The sequence below is a fragment of the Centrocercus urophasianus genome, unplaced genomic scaffold, assembly GCF_019232065.1.
Source record: "Centrocercus urophasianus isolate 14NV4802_14NV808 unplaced genomic scaffold, USGS_Curo_1.0 seq_12, whole genome shotgun sequence".
In the NCBI taxonomy this organism is placed as follows: domain Eukaryota; kingdom Metazoa; phylum Chordata; class Aves; order Galliformes; family Phasianidae; genus Centrocercus; species Centrocercus urophasianus.
Window position 1 is genome coordinate 529276 of NW_024884364.1, and position 19090 is coordinate 548365.

At 42.1% G+C, this 19090-nt stretch overlaps 1 protein-coding gene across 1 annotated transcript; it reads left to right on the plus strand.

Moving 5' to 3' along the window:
• The first annotated feature begins 6538 nt into the window (after window positions 1-6538).
• On the plus strand, window positions 6539-17217 carry SLC2A3 (solute carrier family 2 member 3). Its single transcript, XM_042810922.1, has 10 exons — window positions 6539-6656; window positions 9382-9477; window positions 10884-11044; window positions 11277-11517; window positions 11676-11838; window positions 12499-12686; window positions 13052-13156; window positions 13547-13648; window positions 13892-14095; window positions 14545-17217. Exons 1-10 carry the CDS (start codon window positions 6642-6644, stop codon window positions 14764-14766), a joined length of 1497 nt encoding a protein of 498 aa, XP_042666856.1. The 5' UTR covers window positions 6539-6641; the 3' UTR covers window positions 14767-17217.
• Window positions 17218-19090: the final 1873 nt, after the last annotated feature.

Genomic DNA, 19090 nt, shown 5'->3' on the forward strand with positions numbered 1-19090 from the left:
GAAAGCAAATGCTTTCTGGATAGTATCTGTATTATTGCAGTGTTGCATCTCTTTAAGCAGAAGAGTACACCAAACTTCCTGTCATCTCTCTTTTGGGCTTGCTCAGTGCTCTGCATGTACTTGAGAGGTTTTCTTTTTATGCCTTCCAGAGGAAAACTGTTTCCCATTAAGAAACAACATCCCCTTCCCCCCCCCACCGCTTCTGAATATATTGTTCTGCCAAGAATATGAAATAAAGATTATTTTGATGAAGACTAATAAAAAAAAAAAAACAACTCATTATGCTGCTGTTCAATCCTCAAGAAAAGAAGAGAATGGTCTCAGCAGAAGATTCAACTGAACTGCAACCATTATTTCCTCATCTGTCACCTTCTATTCCTCCTCTGATCTCTTTATGAATTGATACCCAACCAACCACTCTACTGAACCTAGTATGCTTTCCTGTTGCTATGATGCTGGTCAGCACTTTGCTAGTAAAATATCTTCATAATTTTACTAGTCTGAACTTTTTTTTCTCCATTTATGATTATGTTTTTAAATTGAATTTAAACAGCCAGTATGTTTTCATCCATTGCCTCTCAAATTCAGTTTCTTGCTCAGGGTAGAGAAAATTCTAGTAAGATCCATCGACTGTTAAAAACCTTGCCTCAAATATTTAGGCCAAAGCCTTTTCCTTTTGTGCTGCAGCCTCCTGGCAACTTATCCCTGAGTTACCAGCACAGTTCTGCCAGTGCCTTCTACTTCCACAGCCCCTGCAGCTTCTCAATCCTGAGAAGCTTCTGAATTTTTCAGACAGCTCACCTGTTGCCTGTTGACACTAGAAAAAAGGAAGCCAAAATGGAGAAGGATCATATAAAGGACTGTTGGCGATGAAAACATTTGTACAGCATTCTCCATGAGTCTCATGCATATACTTCATTGTTGCTATTCTTAGATATGAACCAATATTAAAGACTGATAAAAAGACAGTACAAGGAAAAAAAAACAAACATTATCAAAAGCAACAAAAACAATTACAGAAACATATGGCTTCTGTCTATAGTAGAAAGCCTGGTTGCCTTTCTAATTTAATCAGAAAAAGAATAAGTAGGTGGCTTAGAGCGAAAGAAGTGGATGAGGCCTGAAGTGCCTCAGGTGGAACAAGGGAACCTCAAATTACTCTCTGGGTGTCACATCTGTCTTGTACTTAAGAGTTGGGTGCAGGAAACAGTTCTCACCATAATGCTATTGTTCATGGTTTGCTCTCCTACATGTTGTTTTCTGCAGGTTTGTTTTTGTTTGTTTCTTTTGTTGTTTTTTGGGTGTTTTTTTTTTTTTGGTTCTTTTTTTTCTCGAAAGAATTACTTCACCTTTGCAAGTGATCGTTAAAGTATTAGAAGCTTTTGACTGTAACGACTTGATTAACAAACTAGGGTAATTGGGTAGGTTTTAAGAAGCCTCAGCTACATTTCACCTTGGAAAAACGCAGAGGTTAAAGTAGACTTTGGATTAATGATAGTGCTGTGTGTGTGCTCTCCTTCTTGATGATTCCACAATTTCTTCCTGTACTTCTGTCTGCTTGTGCTTGCCTTTTCTGTCAACTCACCTGTTATCCTTTTCCTCTCATGGTCTGCTGCTGCCATTTCCTTTGTTTTCTCTTTTATTTCTCTGCTTTGATCCTCTAATCTGTTTAATTCTCTCTTTTTCACCTTAATATGCATTTTCGTTTCTTGTTCTGTTTTAGTTTGGTTTTGTCTTCTGTCTCTCTCTATCTCTCTTCTCACTCTTTTAACATTCTGCTGTCTGCAGACTAACCTTATTCCTCACCCATCATCTTGTTTCTCCCTCTTATCTTTTCTTCTTTCTCCCACTCTTTCTCAGCTCTTCTCAACAATGAAAGTTACTCACGGGTTAGTGGGGGATGCATCTGGCCCCTGCTGGCTCTTGTTCTCTCTCCTTTGTTCTGAATACGCTTTTGTTAGAAACACAACAGAAAAGTGCAAAATCATCTCTCAAGGCAAACGCTGCATAATAATTCTCCTTGTTTATTCTCCTCTTATCTCTGAAGAATTTGTTCTCCAGGCAAAACAGGAAGAAACATGAGAAGGGATTCACCGCAATCCTTTGGAATTTGAATGCAGAACAAAGAGGGGTGGAAAGTAACTTAAGGAGAAAAAGAGGCAGGAAAGAACTTCGTGGAACATTCCCAGTTGACTAAATACTGAGAAGATATGACAAAGCAGCTAGGCTAAGGTGGAATTTATTTTGCCAGGAGCTTACTTGGACAGCAAGTGTAATGATGCTAAGTTGATCAGTTCTTTTCCCAGTAAGTCGTGGAGGCATGGATGATATAATTTTATTTTTTTTTTTAGTACTCAGCTTCCTATGTCTTCTCATTGTATCTTCTGAGCCAAGACTTTGTGGATATGAAATGTGTTTGCCAGAGAGAACAATGCCTCTTGGTGCTCCACTGCTATACTCAAAAAGACAAAACAAGGTGCTTCTGGCTGGACCATTTTCCAGCTCCAACCCTTGTGATAAAATATGAATAGGCTTGCTTGTTGTTGAAGTTCTTTCTTAATGCTGAATAAGCATTCTCTGACAAAAACAGCTGGAGAATGTAGGTTACTTGGAAATGAAACATTATTTGGCATGCACCATTTTAATTACGTAAGAGTTCCAAGCAAAAGAAATGAAGCTTCTCAAGTGTACAATGAGTCTTTCCCAATTCACATTGTTCTATGGCTAGGATACTAGTGTATCCTATTGTGGGGCACTCAGCATGAAGTTCTGCCTGGCCCTTGCCTTGAAAAACTGGCTGGCTGACAACTGGTAACCTGCAGTGAGCCTCCATCTTCATGCAATTAATACACTTGCTCTCTACAACTACCTGAAAGCAGGTTGTGGTGAGGTGTGGGATCAGTCTCTTCTGCAGCCTAACTAGCGATAGGACTAAAGGGAATGGCCTCAAGTTGTATTCAGGAATATTAGGATATTAGGAATAATTTATTCTCTGAAAGAGTGGTCAGGTGCTGGAACAAGCTGCCCAGGGAGGTGGTTGAATCACCATCCCTGGAGGTGTTCAAGAAACGTTAGATGTTATACTAGGGCAAATGGTTTAATGGGGAAATATTGGTGGTAGATGGACAGTTGGAATAGATGATCTTGGAGGTCTTTTCCAACCTTGATGATTCTATTATTCTATGATTGTATTCACATACATAAAACAACTACAACAACACACACACACACAAAAAACCGACAAAGAAACAAAAACCTATTTCAACCTTATTAAGTAGATAGTTTTAATTGGTGCAGTATCAGGTATCTCTGCTAAGAAGGCCTTAAAATACTTTCCCAATAGCTACTCAAAGGATGATCTTCATAAAAACAATGTGGGAAGTAGATGTGTGTACTAGGAAAGAAACAAAAGTGTTATTTAAGAGGAACAGACTGTGATGCAAACTTCAAAGCTATGTATTTCAGTACTACCAGACTAACTGGAGGAAAACCAACTGAAATGGGAAAATGGGGTATTTTCTCCTCATTTTTTAAGGAAATTTCTTTCTCGGTGATGTATTTTCAGCTTCTGTCTCTTTTTTACTGCTGTTTACTCCATCAGCTCTATAAGGATAAGAAACCATCATTCAGTTTGTTCTGCATCTTGTATCAGAGATGTAATTTTCAGTCAAACTTGTATTGCTTCTAAGTTGGACTAGAAGTTAAACATGTATTTAAACTAATATAATCAAACTTTGTGATTAATGCAATCTTGAAATATGAATTTCCCAGCACTTGCAACTGAGTCATGTGAGCCAAGAAGAAAGTTGTGATGCAATTTGAGCAGATTTTTTTTCTGTCCGGAGATTTCCTCTGAAATTTAGAAATGCTTAGACTCTCTTCAAATACAGCAACTTCACAGATTAGCCAGTAATTGAATATTCAGAGCTATGCCAGAGATTGAGACATCTATGTAATCAGATTTAAGGTGGAGTTTGTTATGCATGCAATTAAGTGGAAAATAAGATAGGAACAAGAAAAATAAATGTGATTCAAGATCAGTCAGCGTTAGGGAACTAGGGCTAGATCTGGCAGCCCTGTAGAAGCAAGGCTCCACAGCTCCTCGATCCCAAATGCAACCAGGCCTATAATCCCAGTAGTGACACGTACATGAAAAGATATGTTTACCACGTAAATACCTATATATGTGACCCCCACACAGGCACAGCATTTACATGAGCAGAAGGGCAGTCTGACAATGTGGCATTTGACATGGAAGTGTATGTGAAGAAAATGAATTTCTCTACAAGGGAAAAACTGCGCATGTTGACATTCATTAACCCTTGCTCAGTATTTATGGAAACTAAACAGTGGATGTGAGGACAGTGGATGGTACAATGGATGTGGTGACAGTGGATTACCTCCACTGGTACAGATTTTTACAAGCACAGCATGAAGGCTCTTTCTCATCACAGGTGAAAATGCATAGCTAATGGTGGTGACTATGTTGAAAAACTGTGTTTTGTAGCTGAGAATTTGCTCTATCCAACAGTGTTATTGTGCCCTTTGTGTCTGCTGGGAGTTTCCATGGAAAGAAACAGGAGGCATTACTTTTGGAGTAACATATCTACAGATAGTCAGTCCATTCCTGAATCACAGTCTTCCCTTTTGCTGGCACCCAATCATTTGAGACCTGAAGCCTGCAGCCATAGTCCAGTTTCTGACACAGATAGCCTCTCTGGCAGCTGTCTGGAACTCTGCTGATCCTTCCAAGAAGCAGCTCCTTTACGCTCATTGCTTTGCAACTTCCTGCACACCTGGGTTCATTTCACCACAGGCACGTAGGCTCCTCTGATCCACAGTCCTACTGCAGTGGCTGATACTCAGGCTTTCATGCACACACCCAAAATGGGGTGTTCATCACATAGGAAAAGAGTTAGAAATGAAATTTAGTGGCAAGTCAGGACAGACTGTGCAGGTGAGGCATAGAGAAAAGCACTGGTCAGCCACAGATGTAGATGGGACAAAACCTTATTTTCCCTTATTTCTCCACTTTGCCACACTTGTTCCTCTCCGAATGACCCAGACTATTCCCTTCTTCCACTTCTGATTCTTCCCCTTATTGTAAGCCCTGTGAAAAGTGCGTCCCGTGCCGCAGTGCACATCCCCACCTCCCCATCCCGGCCTGAAAGGTGCTCCGACATCGCTCAGAGCTTTGGGTTTCACACCTGGACAATGGAGCAGCCCCGGGAGTGGCCCAGTCAGGTGATATTTCCTCTGAGCCCCTAATTGCTTTCCCATATGCCATTTTGCCCCTCTGGGCATGTAGAGATGACACTTTGATGTGCTGATGGCTCCGGTAATGAGCCGAGGAGGATCTGGCCAGGGCTTTGTTGTATATCTCCTCCCGTTATTGTCTGTCCGTGCTCCTCTGTGGGAGTGCAGAGGATCTTTTATCATGTAACCTAAGAAAAAGGAACATGCAGACTTCCTTTTACACAACAGCTTTTCTTTTTTTTAAAATTTTCTCCTGATGGCGACATGATTTCAGCAACACAAAAAGGCCCGTGAAAGGAGTGAGGAAATTGTTACCCTATGTGAACTATAAATTTTCAGTTATGTACCCATCTGTGATCAGGTGGGAAAGAAACAGTAACGTAGTAAGTAGTAGCGAACTTAAAACGTCCCTCAGATTCCTCGGAATCTGGTAACAAAAATGATGAGCAAACCCCAGATGATTTTCCATTGCAAGGAAATGACATCATGACAACCTCCTCTGACTGCAACTTCATCCCTGCCCCGAGTCTGAGCTGCTACCATTCCCAAAATGTTCACAAGAATTCAGTGAAGACGACTGTTGTTTGACAATATTTTTGTCTGGAATTGGAAGTACAGCTCTTCGTTGCTCTCCTGGTAGAAACATGGCAATTTTTTTTCTTAATTTAAATTTAAATTTTATTTTTTACCTGAAGGATGGGCTGCAAATGAATTTATAATACAGGAGCCAGGTTGATTGGAAAGTGTGCTAGTATGGGACTAAGTGCAGCTGCAAAGACACACCCCAGGCTTTATAAGCCACCGCTTACAGCTTTTTTTTTTTTTTTTTTTTTTTTTTTTTAATATATATATATATCTTTAAGCAAAACAAGTAGCGAACAAAAACCACACCCAAGCATCCAGAAGTCTCCTCCAGAAAGTACGAGTTAGGAATTAGCACCCAGCGCTTTTGCCCATGTGCGCTCCCTACCGCGTCCAAGCATTTTTAACTACAGCTTCAAAACAACGTTCTCCACGCAATCCACTGGCGTGTACTACCATCAGCTGATATCTGCGCAGCATCAAACCTGCAGAGAACTGCAGGAGCTGCCCCGCACCCTCACAAATTTTTCCTGCAGCCGAACAGCATCAACAACTGGCTGCGCATCCCGAACCACTTCGGCGCACGGCAACCGAGGGGCGGCACCGGCCGCCGCGGCCACTCCTCCCCCGGCTCCTCCTCTGTCCCCCTCCCAGAACTGAGCCCATAAACCCCCTCCCCTCCCCCCCGGGGGGCTGTTGGGTGCGCTGTCACGCAGACGCCGCAACGGTGCGTGCGCGTGGGCGGAGTAGCTGTGGGGTTCAGTTAGGCTGAGTGCGGGCGCTGGAGCGGTTCGTTGCGGGAGATGGCTGACAAGAAGGTGAGGAGTTGCGGGCGGTCTTCTCGTCGGAACTGATGCAGAGCTCGAGCCGCTGCCCCGGAGTGCTGGGGGCCCTCGGCGGGAGCGGGGGGATCTGGTCGCGGCTGGCGGCGGGTCGCGGTTCATCGCCGTATCGTCACCCGCCGCCATCGGGTTGCGAACGAGATGTGGTGGCAGGCCGCGGTTCTCGGCTGGCGGCTCGGCGAGATTCTGTATGTCACGAAAGGACGGGGAGCTTATCTGGCAGTGTTTGTGCAGGCCGTGGGGTTGATCCGTTGGTGCGTGTTACCGGCTGCCCGCGTGACGCCGTCTATATTTAATTCGCTTCGATCACGACGTGTCTTTTGTTGGCTGGGTAGTGGTCATCTGTCCCAGAGTTAATAGCAGCGGATTTGTGATACTTAAATGTTTTGTTGGGAACGTTAAAACTGTCCCTCGATTTCCAGAAGAAAATAGAGCCAAGCCCTTTCCCTGTTCTATTATAGAGAACGGGGTGCGCTCGGCCACGATGATCTGTGCAGCCGTGGGCTGCGGTGAGTTTAGGCGCATCCAGAGAGAGAAGCGGCTATCCTGGAGCAGGATAACCGAGGGATTTCTACTCGGCGAGAAGGGGGCAGTGTTAGGGAGCCTCGTGCTCTCGTCTCCATGTTAACGGGACGTGAGGGGCGTGTGAGAAGCTGAGATAAAAGGAGGGAGAGAGAACCGACGAAAGTCACTCGGAGTGTGGCAGAGGCATCTCATGCTGGATTTAAAAAATTGTGCTGCTCTGAGGTTGCTATTAATGAAGGAGAGGGGAGCTGAAGGAGCGGCTGGGTCAGGCCATGTGATATGGTGTGAGACTGGATGGGAGTTGAATAACTGTCGATAGTCAGGAGAATGGAACATGAAAGGTGGTGAGAAAGAACTAATCTTATTATAATTTGATTCTGTATAGACCATATAGGCAAGAGGTGCTCACAAAGCAAGTGTCCTATAATTCCTGCTGTGTCCAGAGGAAAAGGGTCAACTATGACTACTACAAGCAGGGCCTTGAGAGGAAGGATGCTCTTATGTCAGTTACTGTGTTGGAAGTGTGGACAGGTGAACTTTGATCTCAGCTTTGGTATACCTGCTAAGGGGAATAAGGCCTGGAGTCTTGAAAGGGCTTAGATGTCTTAATTGGTGTCTAGGTGCTTTGGAAGATTGGTTCTGTGCCAGAACTTCTTGCACCAAAAAGAGAATGGTCACAGGATGGCAGATAGAAGGCAAACCTTGTTCAGCTGTGAATAATAGCAGGAGAATCATCTGCTCGATGCAGGAATATTGGAATATATCCCTTAACATGAGATATTTAAATGATGTAGCCGAGGGAAACCATGCATTAATTTACTTTCTTTTTATTGAGGCTTAACTGGTAGCTTTGTGGGGGGTGTACTGGCCAGAAGCACTTACATGCCTGGAAGTGTGGTACAGATAGCATGAATACTGACAGGTTTCTGAAGTCAGCTGGAAAATGAGAGACTGGAGGTGCTGTGACAGCAGGCCCTGTGGACTACTTCATACTCCTCTGCCAGCCTTAGGAGAATAATTGAAAAGCCTTGTAGTTCTTGAAAGCTTTCAATTGCTCCTACAAGCAAAACATGGTATTTCCAAATAATGCCCTGGAAGTATTGGCTGTGTAAGTCCTAACTCCAGAGTCACTTGCTCCCTCCTGCCTCCTTAACAGCTGGGTTAAGCTGTTTTTAAGCTGCAAACTTAAAAACAAAAAAACAACAACAACAACAACAACAACAACAACAACAACAAAAAAAAAAAACAACAAAAAACAAACAAACAAAAAAAAACCCAAACAAACAAAAAAACCAGCCAACAACAACAAAAAAACCTGGAAAATATCAGATGCTTTTCTCTGACAGTTAAGTCTCTCAGTCTTTGGGACTTTTGCAGAGTGGAGCTGCTTCCTCAGTGGCTTTGAGTGTTGGATAGTTATTAAATTAAAAAACAAACAAACAAAAAAACCCCAAAAAACCCCCAAACATATAGAGAGATTCATATATACTCAAATTCCAGGAGCTGTGCTTTGTTTTGAATGTTCACTATTGACTCAGTGGCAAGAAAAATAAATGAGGAATGCTGGCAGCACAGCCTTTTCTGTGAGGGAAGCTGCTGTGCCAGATTTAGGGGCAGAGCTGGGGACTTCTAGCCTGGGAAAAGCAGATCTGCTGCTGAAGTGTGCAAACTTTAACTGTTAGAAGTGACTGCCAGTGTAGCCCTTATGTAGATTTGAGAAGCATTAGCAATATTATATCCATATCCCACTTATTTTTGGGACTTCCTCAGTTGGAATGAGGAAGAGTAAGACCCTTGTTTCATTACATGTCAGAGATCAGCAGAGCTTTTTTACGAAGCAGATCAACCTAAAATAACAGCTGCTGATGGAGCTGGTGTGTTCATTACTAATGAGCTGGAAGTAGTCAAATGTCATGATGTATAGATGTAGGACCTGGCAGGCTCTCCTTCTAGTCACAGAACTGTTACTGTTCAGTTGTGCCTGTTTCCAGACTCTGTTGTTGGTACTTACCCTCACTGGATACAAGCATGTTCCTTTACCTTTTTGCTCTTCATCGAAATTGGCCCAGCTATGTCTTCTATTTATGCTGAAGAGAAACTCAAGTTATGTAGAAAGCATGAACTACCAATTAACCAAACAATTACATTCTCTTTTTTTTTTTTTTTTTTTATTCAGAAAATCACTGCATCCCTTATCTATGCTGTTACTGTTGCTGCCATTGGATCTCTCCAGTTTGGATACAACACTGGTGTCATTAATGCTCCTGAAAAGGTGAGAGGAAGAATGCATTTGGGAAGAAAATGTGTGTAAATGTGCTAGGGAGGGAAAAAAAATAGCATAGGAAGGAGAGAGGAGCTGACAGGCAGCTAATAGTTTAGTTGTGGTGTTTGAATTAAAGGAAAGAGGACCATTCAAATGACACGAAATTTACTGGCGAGGAGAGAGATCAGATTTTAATTTGGAGTGCAGAGTTTTGCTGAAAGGAAGGGGTCCATCTGCCATTTCCTGGAATGCCACCAAATTCCGGGGTTGTCATTTTATTTTTAGTAGTTTTGATCTTTCCCCTTCTCCTTTAGGACACAAGAGGAGAGGAAACACAATTCAGTTATTTCTGCCAGGTGCTACTCTGCTCCAAACTCTTACAAATTGAGTAAGAACGTGCTTCTGGCCTGTTGCACCAGGTCAGGAGATGAGGCAGAATATTCTGAGTCAGAATGAAACAGCTGGGGCAGAGAACGCATGTAGAGAGCAGTGCACAGATAAGCTGAGAGGGTTGGTAGGGATTACTGTTCCTTTAGTTTCTCTAAGGGCCTCTGGCTTGTTCATTTATTTATTTGTGTTAAGTGTCAATTCAGTGTTTGTAAAAGACAAATCATGCTTATACCATCAGAAAAAAGAAGATGAAGAAAATGAGAAATGTGTTTTTCTTGTAATTGATGGTTCTTTCTCAAGAACTGAGTCACCATTACCACATCCACACACTTCCAGGAATAGATGTCACATCACATCCTGGGGGGTAGGGTCCTTCCTAGCTAATGTCCTGCTGCCATCTGCTGGGAGCTGGCATTCTGAGGCCACATCCCCTTCAGTTCTTGCAGTGTTCCCTTCGTTAACAGAGAGGATACCTCAGATTGAAACACAGCCCTGTTAATGTTGCATCTCACTTTGTCCCAAGGAACAGTGAAGAATTGTTTTGCATAATGCTTCTGCTTTCAGGCTTAACTTGGAGGAACTTCATATGTTTCTTGAACTATTTTTCTTGCAGAGAGCCCTTCTCTATTGCTAGATTTCCAGTGTTGCCAGAAATGTTCCTCTCTGTTCTCTGGCTGTTTTTCTTATTCTCTTTCACTCCCATCTCATGCCCGAAACATCAGCAGTGACCCTGATCATCTGAAAACATTCAGAAGATAAGCCCACTTTCCTTAATTATGCCAGCTCTATGTGAAACAATCCATTTCTTATCATTCTACGACCAGTCTCTGAACTTCTTGGTGAAACTTTTATTCCTCTTTCATCACTCTGATTTCTTCCTTGTATAACCTACTGCTTTCTACTGAATTCTTAATGCCTATTTTTGCTGCATAACTCCTTGAAAATAGACCATCCCAAATTTTTTTCCTAAATTCCTCTCCCATGGGGTTGGAAACCTTCCTTATCTATTTGGGTTTCTCTTGCAGATTATCCAGGCCTTCTTCAACAGAACTTTATCTCAGCGGAGTGGGAAGGCTATCTCCCCAGAGCTTCTTACCTCACTATGGTCCCTTTCTGTGGCAATCTTCTCAGTAGGAGGTATGATTGGCTCCTTCTCAGTCAGCCTTTTCGTCAATCGATTTGGCAGGTAAGTTGGGAAGATAAATACAAGTTATTAGTGAATTTATGCTCTGCAGTAGAATTTTGGGAGGAAGAGGGCAGAGATGAGAACTGTTGCACGCCAAGGCTGAAGCTGAACAGGAAATACAGTTCTCTCCCTGCTCTCAGGATAAGAGTCATGGATAGCTTTATCTTTCTCCTTATGGTTTTCTTGCTCTGTTACTAGTTAAAGCTCAGCCTTGGTATTTCTGTCTTGGCAGGAGAAACTCCATGCTGCTGGTGAACATCTTGGCTTTTGTTGGGGGTGCTCTCATGGCCTTATCCAAGCTTGCAAAGGCAGTGGAGATGCTGATAATTGGGCGCTTCATTATTGGCCTTTTCTGTGGTCTGTGCACTGGCTTTGTTCCCATGTACATCAGTGAGGTCTCACCCACCAGCCTTCGTGGAGCCTTTGGAACCCTCAACCAGCTGGGCATAGTTGTAGGCATCCTGGTGGCCCAGGTAGGCTTGACAGACTTCTACTTGGAGGAAAAGGGTATGTGAGGAAAGGCTTTGTGGACTTGATCTTGTGAAGTTGTCTGACTTTGTCATTAGGAGCAGTATCTTGTCCTCTCATACTCTATTTCAACAACTTTATTTCTCTCAAATTCTTGGTGTAGATTTTTGGCCTCAAGGAGATAATGGGAACTGAAGCACTTTGGCCACTGCTGTTGGGGTTCACGATTCTCCCAGCAGTTCTGCAGTGTGTGGCTCTTCTTTTCTGCCCTGAGAGTCCCCGTTTCCTGTTGATCAACAAGATGGAGGAAGAGAAAGCACAAACAGGTAAGAACTTCTCTCTGAAGGGGCAGGACTGTATTTTGATTCCCTGCTCTGAGCTTGAGTGGAAAGCTGAGATTGTCTATAGAATCTGCGGTAGACAAGAATGTGAATCCCAGAGGATACTAACCTTTCCCTCCCATCTTTTAAATTGTACCAGTGTCAAGAGTTGAGAAACCTGTAATCCCAATGAACTCCTGGTGGGATTAAGAAGCTAGGAGTGGCACCTGGCCAGGTGGGATGTGGCAGTACCAGCTGCTGCAAATATCAGCTTCACCTAAAGCAAATTTAACAATGGATTAGGAGGGATCTACTCCTACCACAGAGGCCTGGAATCATCTCTGGCAAGAATGAGGGATCAAATGCAAGTTCAGAGCACAAGTAACATGAAGAGTGTCTAGGGTCTGAGTTTGGTTTCCATGGTGATCACAGCTCCCTGAACTGTGAGTTGAAAAGATGAGCAAAAGCTGCACGTAGGGACTCTGTCTTTGCAGCAGAGCAGGCCCAAGCACAGGCTTGTATATGGTTCTGTCTTCCCAATGTGCTTTCCCTCAAATAGCAGAATGGTCTGGGGGAACTTACTGGTTCCCCTGTGCTGAGGTATGGACTCTGTTTGCAGAACTCATGGGAATATTCCATGTTATGCTTTTGGATTCTTTCCTGCAGTTCTCCAGAAGCTTCGTGGTACACAAGATGTATCTCAAGACATCTTGGAAATGAAAGAAGAGAGTGCTAAAATGTCTCAGGAAAAGAAAGCAACTATACCAGAGCTCTTCCGCTCTCCAAACTATCGTCAAGCCATTATCATTTCCATCATGCTACAACTCTCTCAGCAGCTCTCAGGCATCAATGCTGTGAGTTACCTTTGTCATGTCTATTGGGCTTCTGGGTGTACTTGTGCTTCAAGGTAGCTGCTTGCTGTTTGACTTGCTGCTTGCTGTCTTTCAAAGACATCTTTTGTCTGGAAAACATTTCTTTGTGATAGTGTAGAGGTTGCGAAGATGAAGATGACAATCATTTTGGCCTTTATGTGTCCTGCACATACCCTGGCAGGACGTTAGATATGCATCAAGCAAATGGAACTTGACTGGAATTATGCTGTTGATTGCTTTTACACTGCTGAGTGCTTGTTAGGATTGTGCCATTAAGTATGGAATGAGGAACATGCTTTCAAACTCTAAGACTGCAATGGTATCCAACTTTTTGCTTCTCTTCCTAGGTATTCTATTATTCTACAGGGATTTTTGAAAGAGCTGGAATCAGACAGCCTGTGTATGCCACCATTGGAGCTGGTGTGGTAAACACAGTCTTCACTGTTGTATCTGTAAGTAGAACAAGGCCTTCTCGTGAGAAAAGTTGCTTGTCTGCAGGTGATCTTTTGAGAGATGTGACTGAAGACAGGTAGTTGTGCTGTGGTAAAGCAGTAGTTGATTACTGGACTACAAGAGCAAAGAAAAGAATGCATTAAAAGTATTGTGGGAGAAGTGAACATATTTTAAGAGGGAAAAAAATGAAGTAAAGGATGAACGTAAGAGTGTTGGTGGAGGTAGAAGATGAGGGAAGGCAGTAAGAAGAGAAATACTTGTACTGAAGAGCAACTTGATGACTTAACGTTGAGGAATACAGGAAGATGCGAAAGAGGTGCAGTGCATGCTAACTGAGGGAGCCTCTTCTGCTTTTGCTACTTAACTTATTTAATTCTTTGTGTTTTCAGCTGTTCCTGGTAGAGCGTGCAGGGCGCAGGACTCTCCATTTAGTTGGTTTGGGTGGCATGGCTGTGTGTGCTGCTGTTATGACTATTGCTTTGGCTCTGAAGGTGAGTAATTTGTTTTATCCAGACTGACCCTAGTAGGGGATCTATAAGACTAGTTGTAGAGGGCTGACTTTCAGAGCAAGACATTTATAGCTGGGGCAAGGGCTTATCATGGGCTGTGGCTAGAAGTGCAGTTTCTTTATGGCAGGAGCTGTGCTATAGCATTAACAGTACAACTAAGAGAATGATGTGCTGTGTCATGTTTGCTTTTCAGATTGCAGTTAATTGTATCTTATTTCCTTGCAGGATGCTGTGGTGTGGATCAGATATATCAGCATTGTTGCCACTTTTGGCTTTGTGGCCCTTTTTGAGATTGGCCCTGGACCTATCCCTTGGTTCATTGTGGCAGAACTTTTCAGTCAAGGCCCACGGCCTGCAGCCATGGCAGTGGCTGGTTGTTCTAACTGGACCTCTAATTTCTTAGTGGGAATGCTATTCCCCTATGCTGAGGTAAGGACTCAGTTTGCAGAACACTTCAAGAGAGCTGCAGCATTGTCATGGGTATCCAGATTGGCTGTAGAATTTTTGGTGTTAGCAGCCTGATCTTGTTGAATTTTGGCTCTGCTTTGGGCAGATGGCTGAATCCCTTGAGGGGTCCCCAAGTCTGTATTCTGTTTGTTATTGAAGGTTAGAGTGTTGTAGCTAGCCTTACATTCTGCTTTGTTACTTTTTGTAGTCTAGAGCCATTTTAATACATTTAAACTTTTCCTTTAAAAGCCTTAGTTCTGGACAACCAGAACCAGTATTAAATCACTTCAGAAGTCCACAGAAATGTGGTACTTTGAAAAAGATCTTTGTGTTGAGGACAAGTCAATGAGGGCATTGCAGGAGAAGGAAATGACTTCACTTCTAATTTTTTTTTTTCAAATTAAAACCTTCTGTTTTTATTCTTACTGCAGAAATTATGTGGCCCCTATGTCTTCCTTATCTTCCTTGTTTTCCTGCTCATCTTCTTCATCTTCACGTACTTCAAAGTGCCAGAGACCAAGGGCAGGACTTTTGAAGACATCTCCAGGGGCTTTGAAGGACAAGCAGAAACATGCTCCCCATCCTCGTCACCTGTCGAGAAGAATCCCGTGGTGGAGATGAACAGCATAGAACCTGAGAAAGAAGTTGCCTAAGATTCATGACACACCCCTTCTTTTGACTCTTACGTATTCATAGATTCATTAAAGGAATGAGCAAAGAAATTACAAGAACTGGAACAGTTTATTTCTCTAACTGCTGCTATTTTCTTCTCTGTATTCCTCTATACTTCTCGTTCCCCCTATTCTGCTAGGCTTACCAGCGTTAAGCAAATCTGATATATAGGCCATTTTAATTTTCTTAAATACTGGAAGGTACTTGGCACTCTAGCAAAAATAATCTTGTTCTTTGCCACAAACATCAGGTGAACATGTTGGTAATACTGTTACTTTTCTCACCTGTAATTGCTACTTGGAAGTAACATAATTATTTATGCAGTGACTGTAATGTAATTTAAATACTATTTTTATAGTGAGTTAAAGTTGCCCACTAAATAAGTCCCCTGCCCTTCATGTCTACTCTGTGTGGGTGTATGTGTGAGCGTGTATGTGCAGTGTTACACTGGAATTTAGAAGCCTACTAAAAAGCCATCTCCTTGCTTTTTCCTTTCCAGTGTGCACTTTTTTTCAGCCTCAGGAAAAGGGGGACCAAGTTGCATGCCTATTTTTTTCTTTTATTTTTTTGTATAGACAAACAGAACTTACTTTTACTTAAGTTTATTTATTTGTATGTCACCTTGTAAATATTTATTTTTTTAATAGTGTACAAAAATGTACAGATAATGAAGTTGAAGATGTTTGACTTTGTTATTCTAACAGAAGATGCTGTAGACTTGAGGTGCAATAAAACTGTAGAGAAGGAATACTGTACTGAAGAGTAAGTTGGGTGTTTTGGATGGTAGAACAGAGCCAATTGTGCACATCACCTTTTAAAGTTAATTCTGCCCTTTGAAAAGTAATTCAAGTAACTGAATGCTGATGAGAAACAGTATGTATGTCCACCAAAATTCATATGCGATTTAGATGTTTTGAGTGGTGACTTTAAATATTGCTTTAAAGTATTTGGAAAGTGATATTGCAGCAAAGAGGTGTTATTATTTTACATTTTCAGTAACAGTTCAGCATTGTTCAAGATGATTAATGGTATTGACTGCAAACCAGAACTTGACTTTTGCCTTCTCTTGACTTTTTGGCCTCTCTGCTTTATTCTAGTAGGCCAGGAAGTTTGATGCTTGCAGGTAGTTACTTAAGGTGCATGGGTCTAAAAGTTGTTTTCCAAAGCTGTTAAATAATTATTTATAAATATTGGAGGCAAAACGGACCATTTATCTACCAGGATCATGCCATGGCACATGTACATACATAGAGATGCAGAATTAGGAACTAGAGCTACTGGAATATGCTAGTTTAGCAGCTTGAAAAATTCAGTCTATAGTTGGTTGTAGGCCAAATGTTTTTGTTCTGTGACCTCTCTGGAAGAGGCAGTGTCCAGCATTGTTCATTGTTCTGTGCAAATCTGTAGTATTACCTCTGTTAGACCTAACAAGGCAGACACGGGGTATTACATAGGTAATGCTCTCTCTTTCTCATTGCTAGGTAATCAAAAGTGTGTGTATATTTACCCACAGTTATTGAGCTAAGTATAAGCAATCAGTTCAGTTTAGGAAGAGAGGAAAAAGTAATATATTTTGGGGACTGTTGCTTCCTCTGACTATAGTGCTCTGAGTTTTGGCCTGTATAAACTATGAAAAGTAGTGGAGGGGGGTAGGTAGACTCATTATCGTAGGTCTACATTCTGCTTTTTTGTCTTAATCAAACTCAGGTCTACCTGTAAACTCACACCAGAGTTCATTACTAGGCATCTTCTATAAGAAACAGGTTTGCAGCAGGTTAGATGAGTAGAAGAAAGAAGGGCCCCGAATGAGAGAAATGACAGCAAAATTGTTAATAGAACACATAACCCAAGTTTTCTTCAACTTGCTATGAAACTATGTTTTCAGGATTGTCCCTTTAGTTCTAGAGTTGTCTTTAGCATTTTTTTAATAACTAGTGATGAGACTTTTTTTTTTTTTTTTTTTGTCTAACCTTCCCTAATGAGAAAGAGTTAGAGAGATCAATAAGATTTGCCTCTGTGAAATACTTGCTGTGATGTTGTTTGAAGTACTTCCATCTTTGCACAATATAGTCCTATTGCATCCAAATTTCCCCTGCTTTCCATCAGGCTTCTCTAGGAGATATTTATTCCGAGAGGTATTAATCAGACTACTTCACTCCTGACTTTTGTATTTTGCCCATTTATACAGTTTGTGCCCTTTGCAGGAAAATGTCCTCTGTATGGACATCTGCTGTCCAAGGAAATTTCTCCCACAGCTGTGTATTCTATACTTTGCTTACAGAAGTGTGTTGGCTTGTATCAAAATGTACAGGTCTTTCTCATATGGTATCTTTTGTTATTGTGTAATAGCATTGTGGATATTTCTGATGGATTTTATAAGCTTATTGTGATTTGTTTCATGTTTTTAAAATAAAGATTACAGGTCTAATTAATAACTGCCATGGGTTTTATCTTAACAATATAGTTCATAGGTGTCCAACCTTTTGGCTTGCCTGGGACCTACCGAGTGAAGAATTGTCTTGGACTACATATAAAATACATAATATAGTTACTGCATGTAAGTAATAACTTATGCACAAAAACATAAAACTAGTGAAGTATATGACCTTGTTTTTTGCAAAACTAATGCATCGATCTGTTTTGGCAGTGGTGGCAAACTTGGTGAGATCTCAAGGTGATTATCGGAGATTTTTGAAATTTTACTTCACTTGTACTTAACTGTTGAAAATAGTTGTTTACAGATGTGCATACTGCCCAAAAATTGAAGACATGAATAAGGTGTGACTATGAATTGAGATTTTTCTGTTAAGATAGGTCTGGAAATCTACTTAAAAGGAGGGATCAGATTTTTCTTTGAGTTGAATATCTGATTGCAACAGTAAATTCCATTTGAGAGTTCACAGGTACTATGTCTGTCAACTGAAAATGGAGTTGCAGATATACAAAATGATTTTTTTTTTTTTTTTTTTTTTTTTAGCAGTCTTGAAAACTTCAATTCCTTTATCAATAGAAAGGAGGGCTGCTTGCTTGTTGTTCAGAGGACAGGTTAGTCAGTGTATCAACATGCATAAAATGATTTGCCATAATTTGAGTTGGCACTGCACTCTTCCTATGTGCTTATTTCAGTCCAGATAGTGCCAATTGCACACTGATATTTGCTTCCTGCTGAGTAATAGGTGCATGCTCAGGGCTGGACCTGGCTGGTTGGTGAGGAAGAACTGTTGCCACGATGGTGTGGGGCAAAGGTTAGGAGGCCGTGGAGGCCACAGGCTGTTAGCTGGACATACTTGCTGTAGTTGTTTTGTACTCCTAACAAATGTAGGCTATATCCTGGTATGTCACAAGCTCTTTCTCTGGATAGCTCAGCAGCCCGGATTTGCAATTTTATTCTAGTGTAAAGGGCGATTTCCCTAAGCCTTCCATGCTTAATAGCTTAATGAATTCCTTTACTACTACTCTTCCTTAGTACAGACATACCTCTTACCAGGATTTGGGGGTCCTGGTAGATGAGAAGCTGGACATGAGCCAGCAGTGTACACTTGCATCCTGGAAGGCCAACTGTGTTCTGGGCTGCATTAAAAAGTGATGGCCAGCAGGGAGAGGGAGGTGATTGTCCCCCTCTATCCGGCTCTTGTGAGGCCCCATCTGCAGTACTGTGTCCAGGCCTGGGACCCCTGGTACAACAAAGGCACAGAGCTCCTGGAATCAGTCTGGAGGAGAACCACTAAGATGATTAGAGGGCTGATCATCTTAGTGCACCTCTCCTATTAGGAAAGGTTGAGGGAACTGGGCTTGTTTAGCTTGGAAAAGAGAAGGGTGTGGGGAGACCTCATTGCAGCCTTCCAGTACTTGAAGAGAGCATACAAACAGGAGGGGAATAGTGATAGGACAAGGGGGGGATGGTTTTAAACTGAGGAAGAGGAGGTTTGGGTTAGATATTCACACAGAGGGTGGTGACGCACAGGAACAGATTGTGGATGCTCTATTCCTGGAGGCATTTAAGCCAGGCTGGATGTGGCTCTGGGCAACCTGGTCAAGTGGTTGGTGACCTTGCATATAGCATGGGGGTTGAAACTAGATGATCACTGTGGTCCTTCTCAACCAAGGCCATTCTATGATTTTTGTGATTCTTAGCCCAAATCCCCTAAGCATGGCCTTCAGCAGTACTTACCCAAAATTTCTTGGTAAGGGGAGGAAGTGATTAGAGGAGCAGGATCTGGGCTAGTGGGTGGTAAAGAAGAAATTTCACTGCCTTCGCAAGCAGGGACTAAGAGCAATTCATCAAAAAGTATGAAAATATCCCTC

Excerpts from the sequence above, each read along its gene's own strand:
- SLC2A3 (XM_042810922.1), top strand. Across the intron at positions 12,687-13,051 it reads AGCTCTCAGGCATCAATGCT|GTATTCTATTATTCTACAGG; the intron begins GTGAGTTACCTT and ends TTCTCTTCCTAG. Across the intron at positions 13,157-13,546 it reads CAGTCTTCACTGTTGTATCT|CTGTTCCTGGTAGAGCGTGC; the intron begins GTAAGTAGAACA and ends TTGTGTTTTCAG.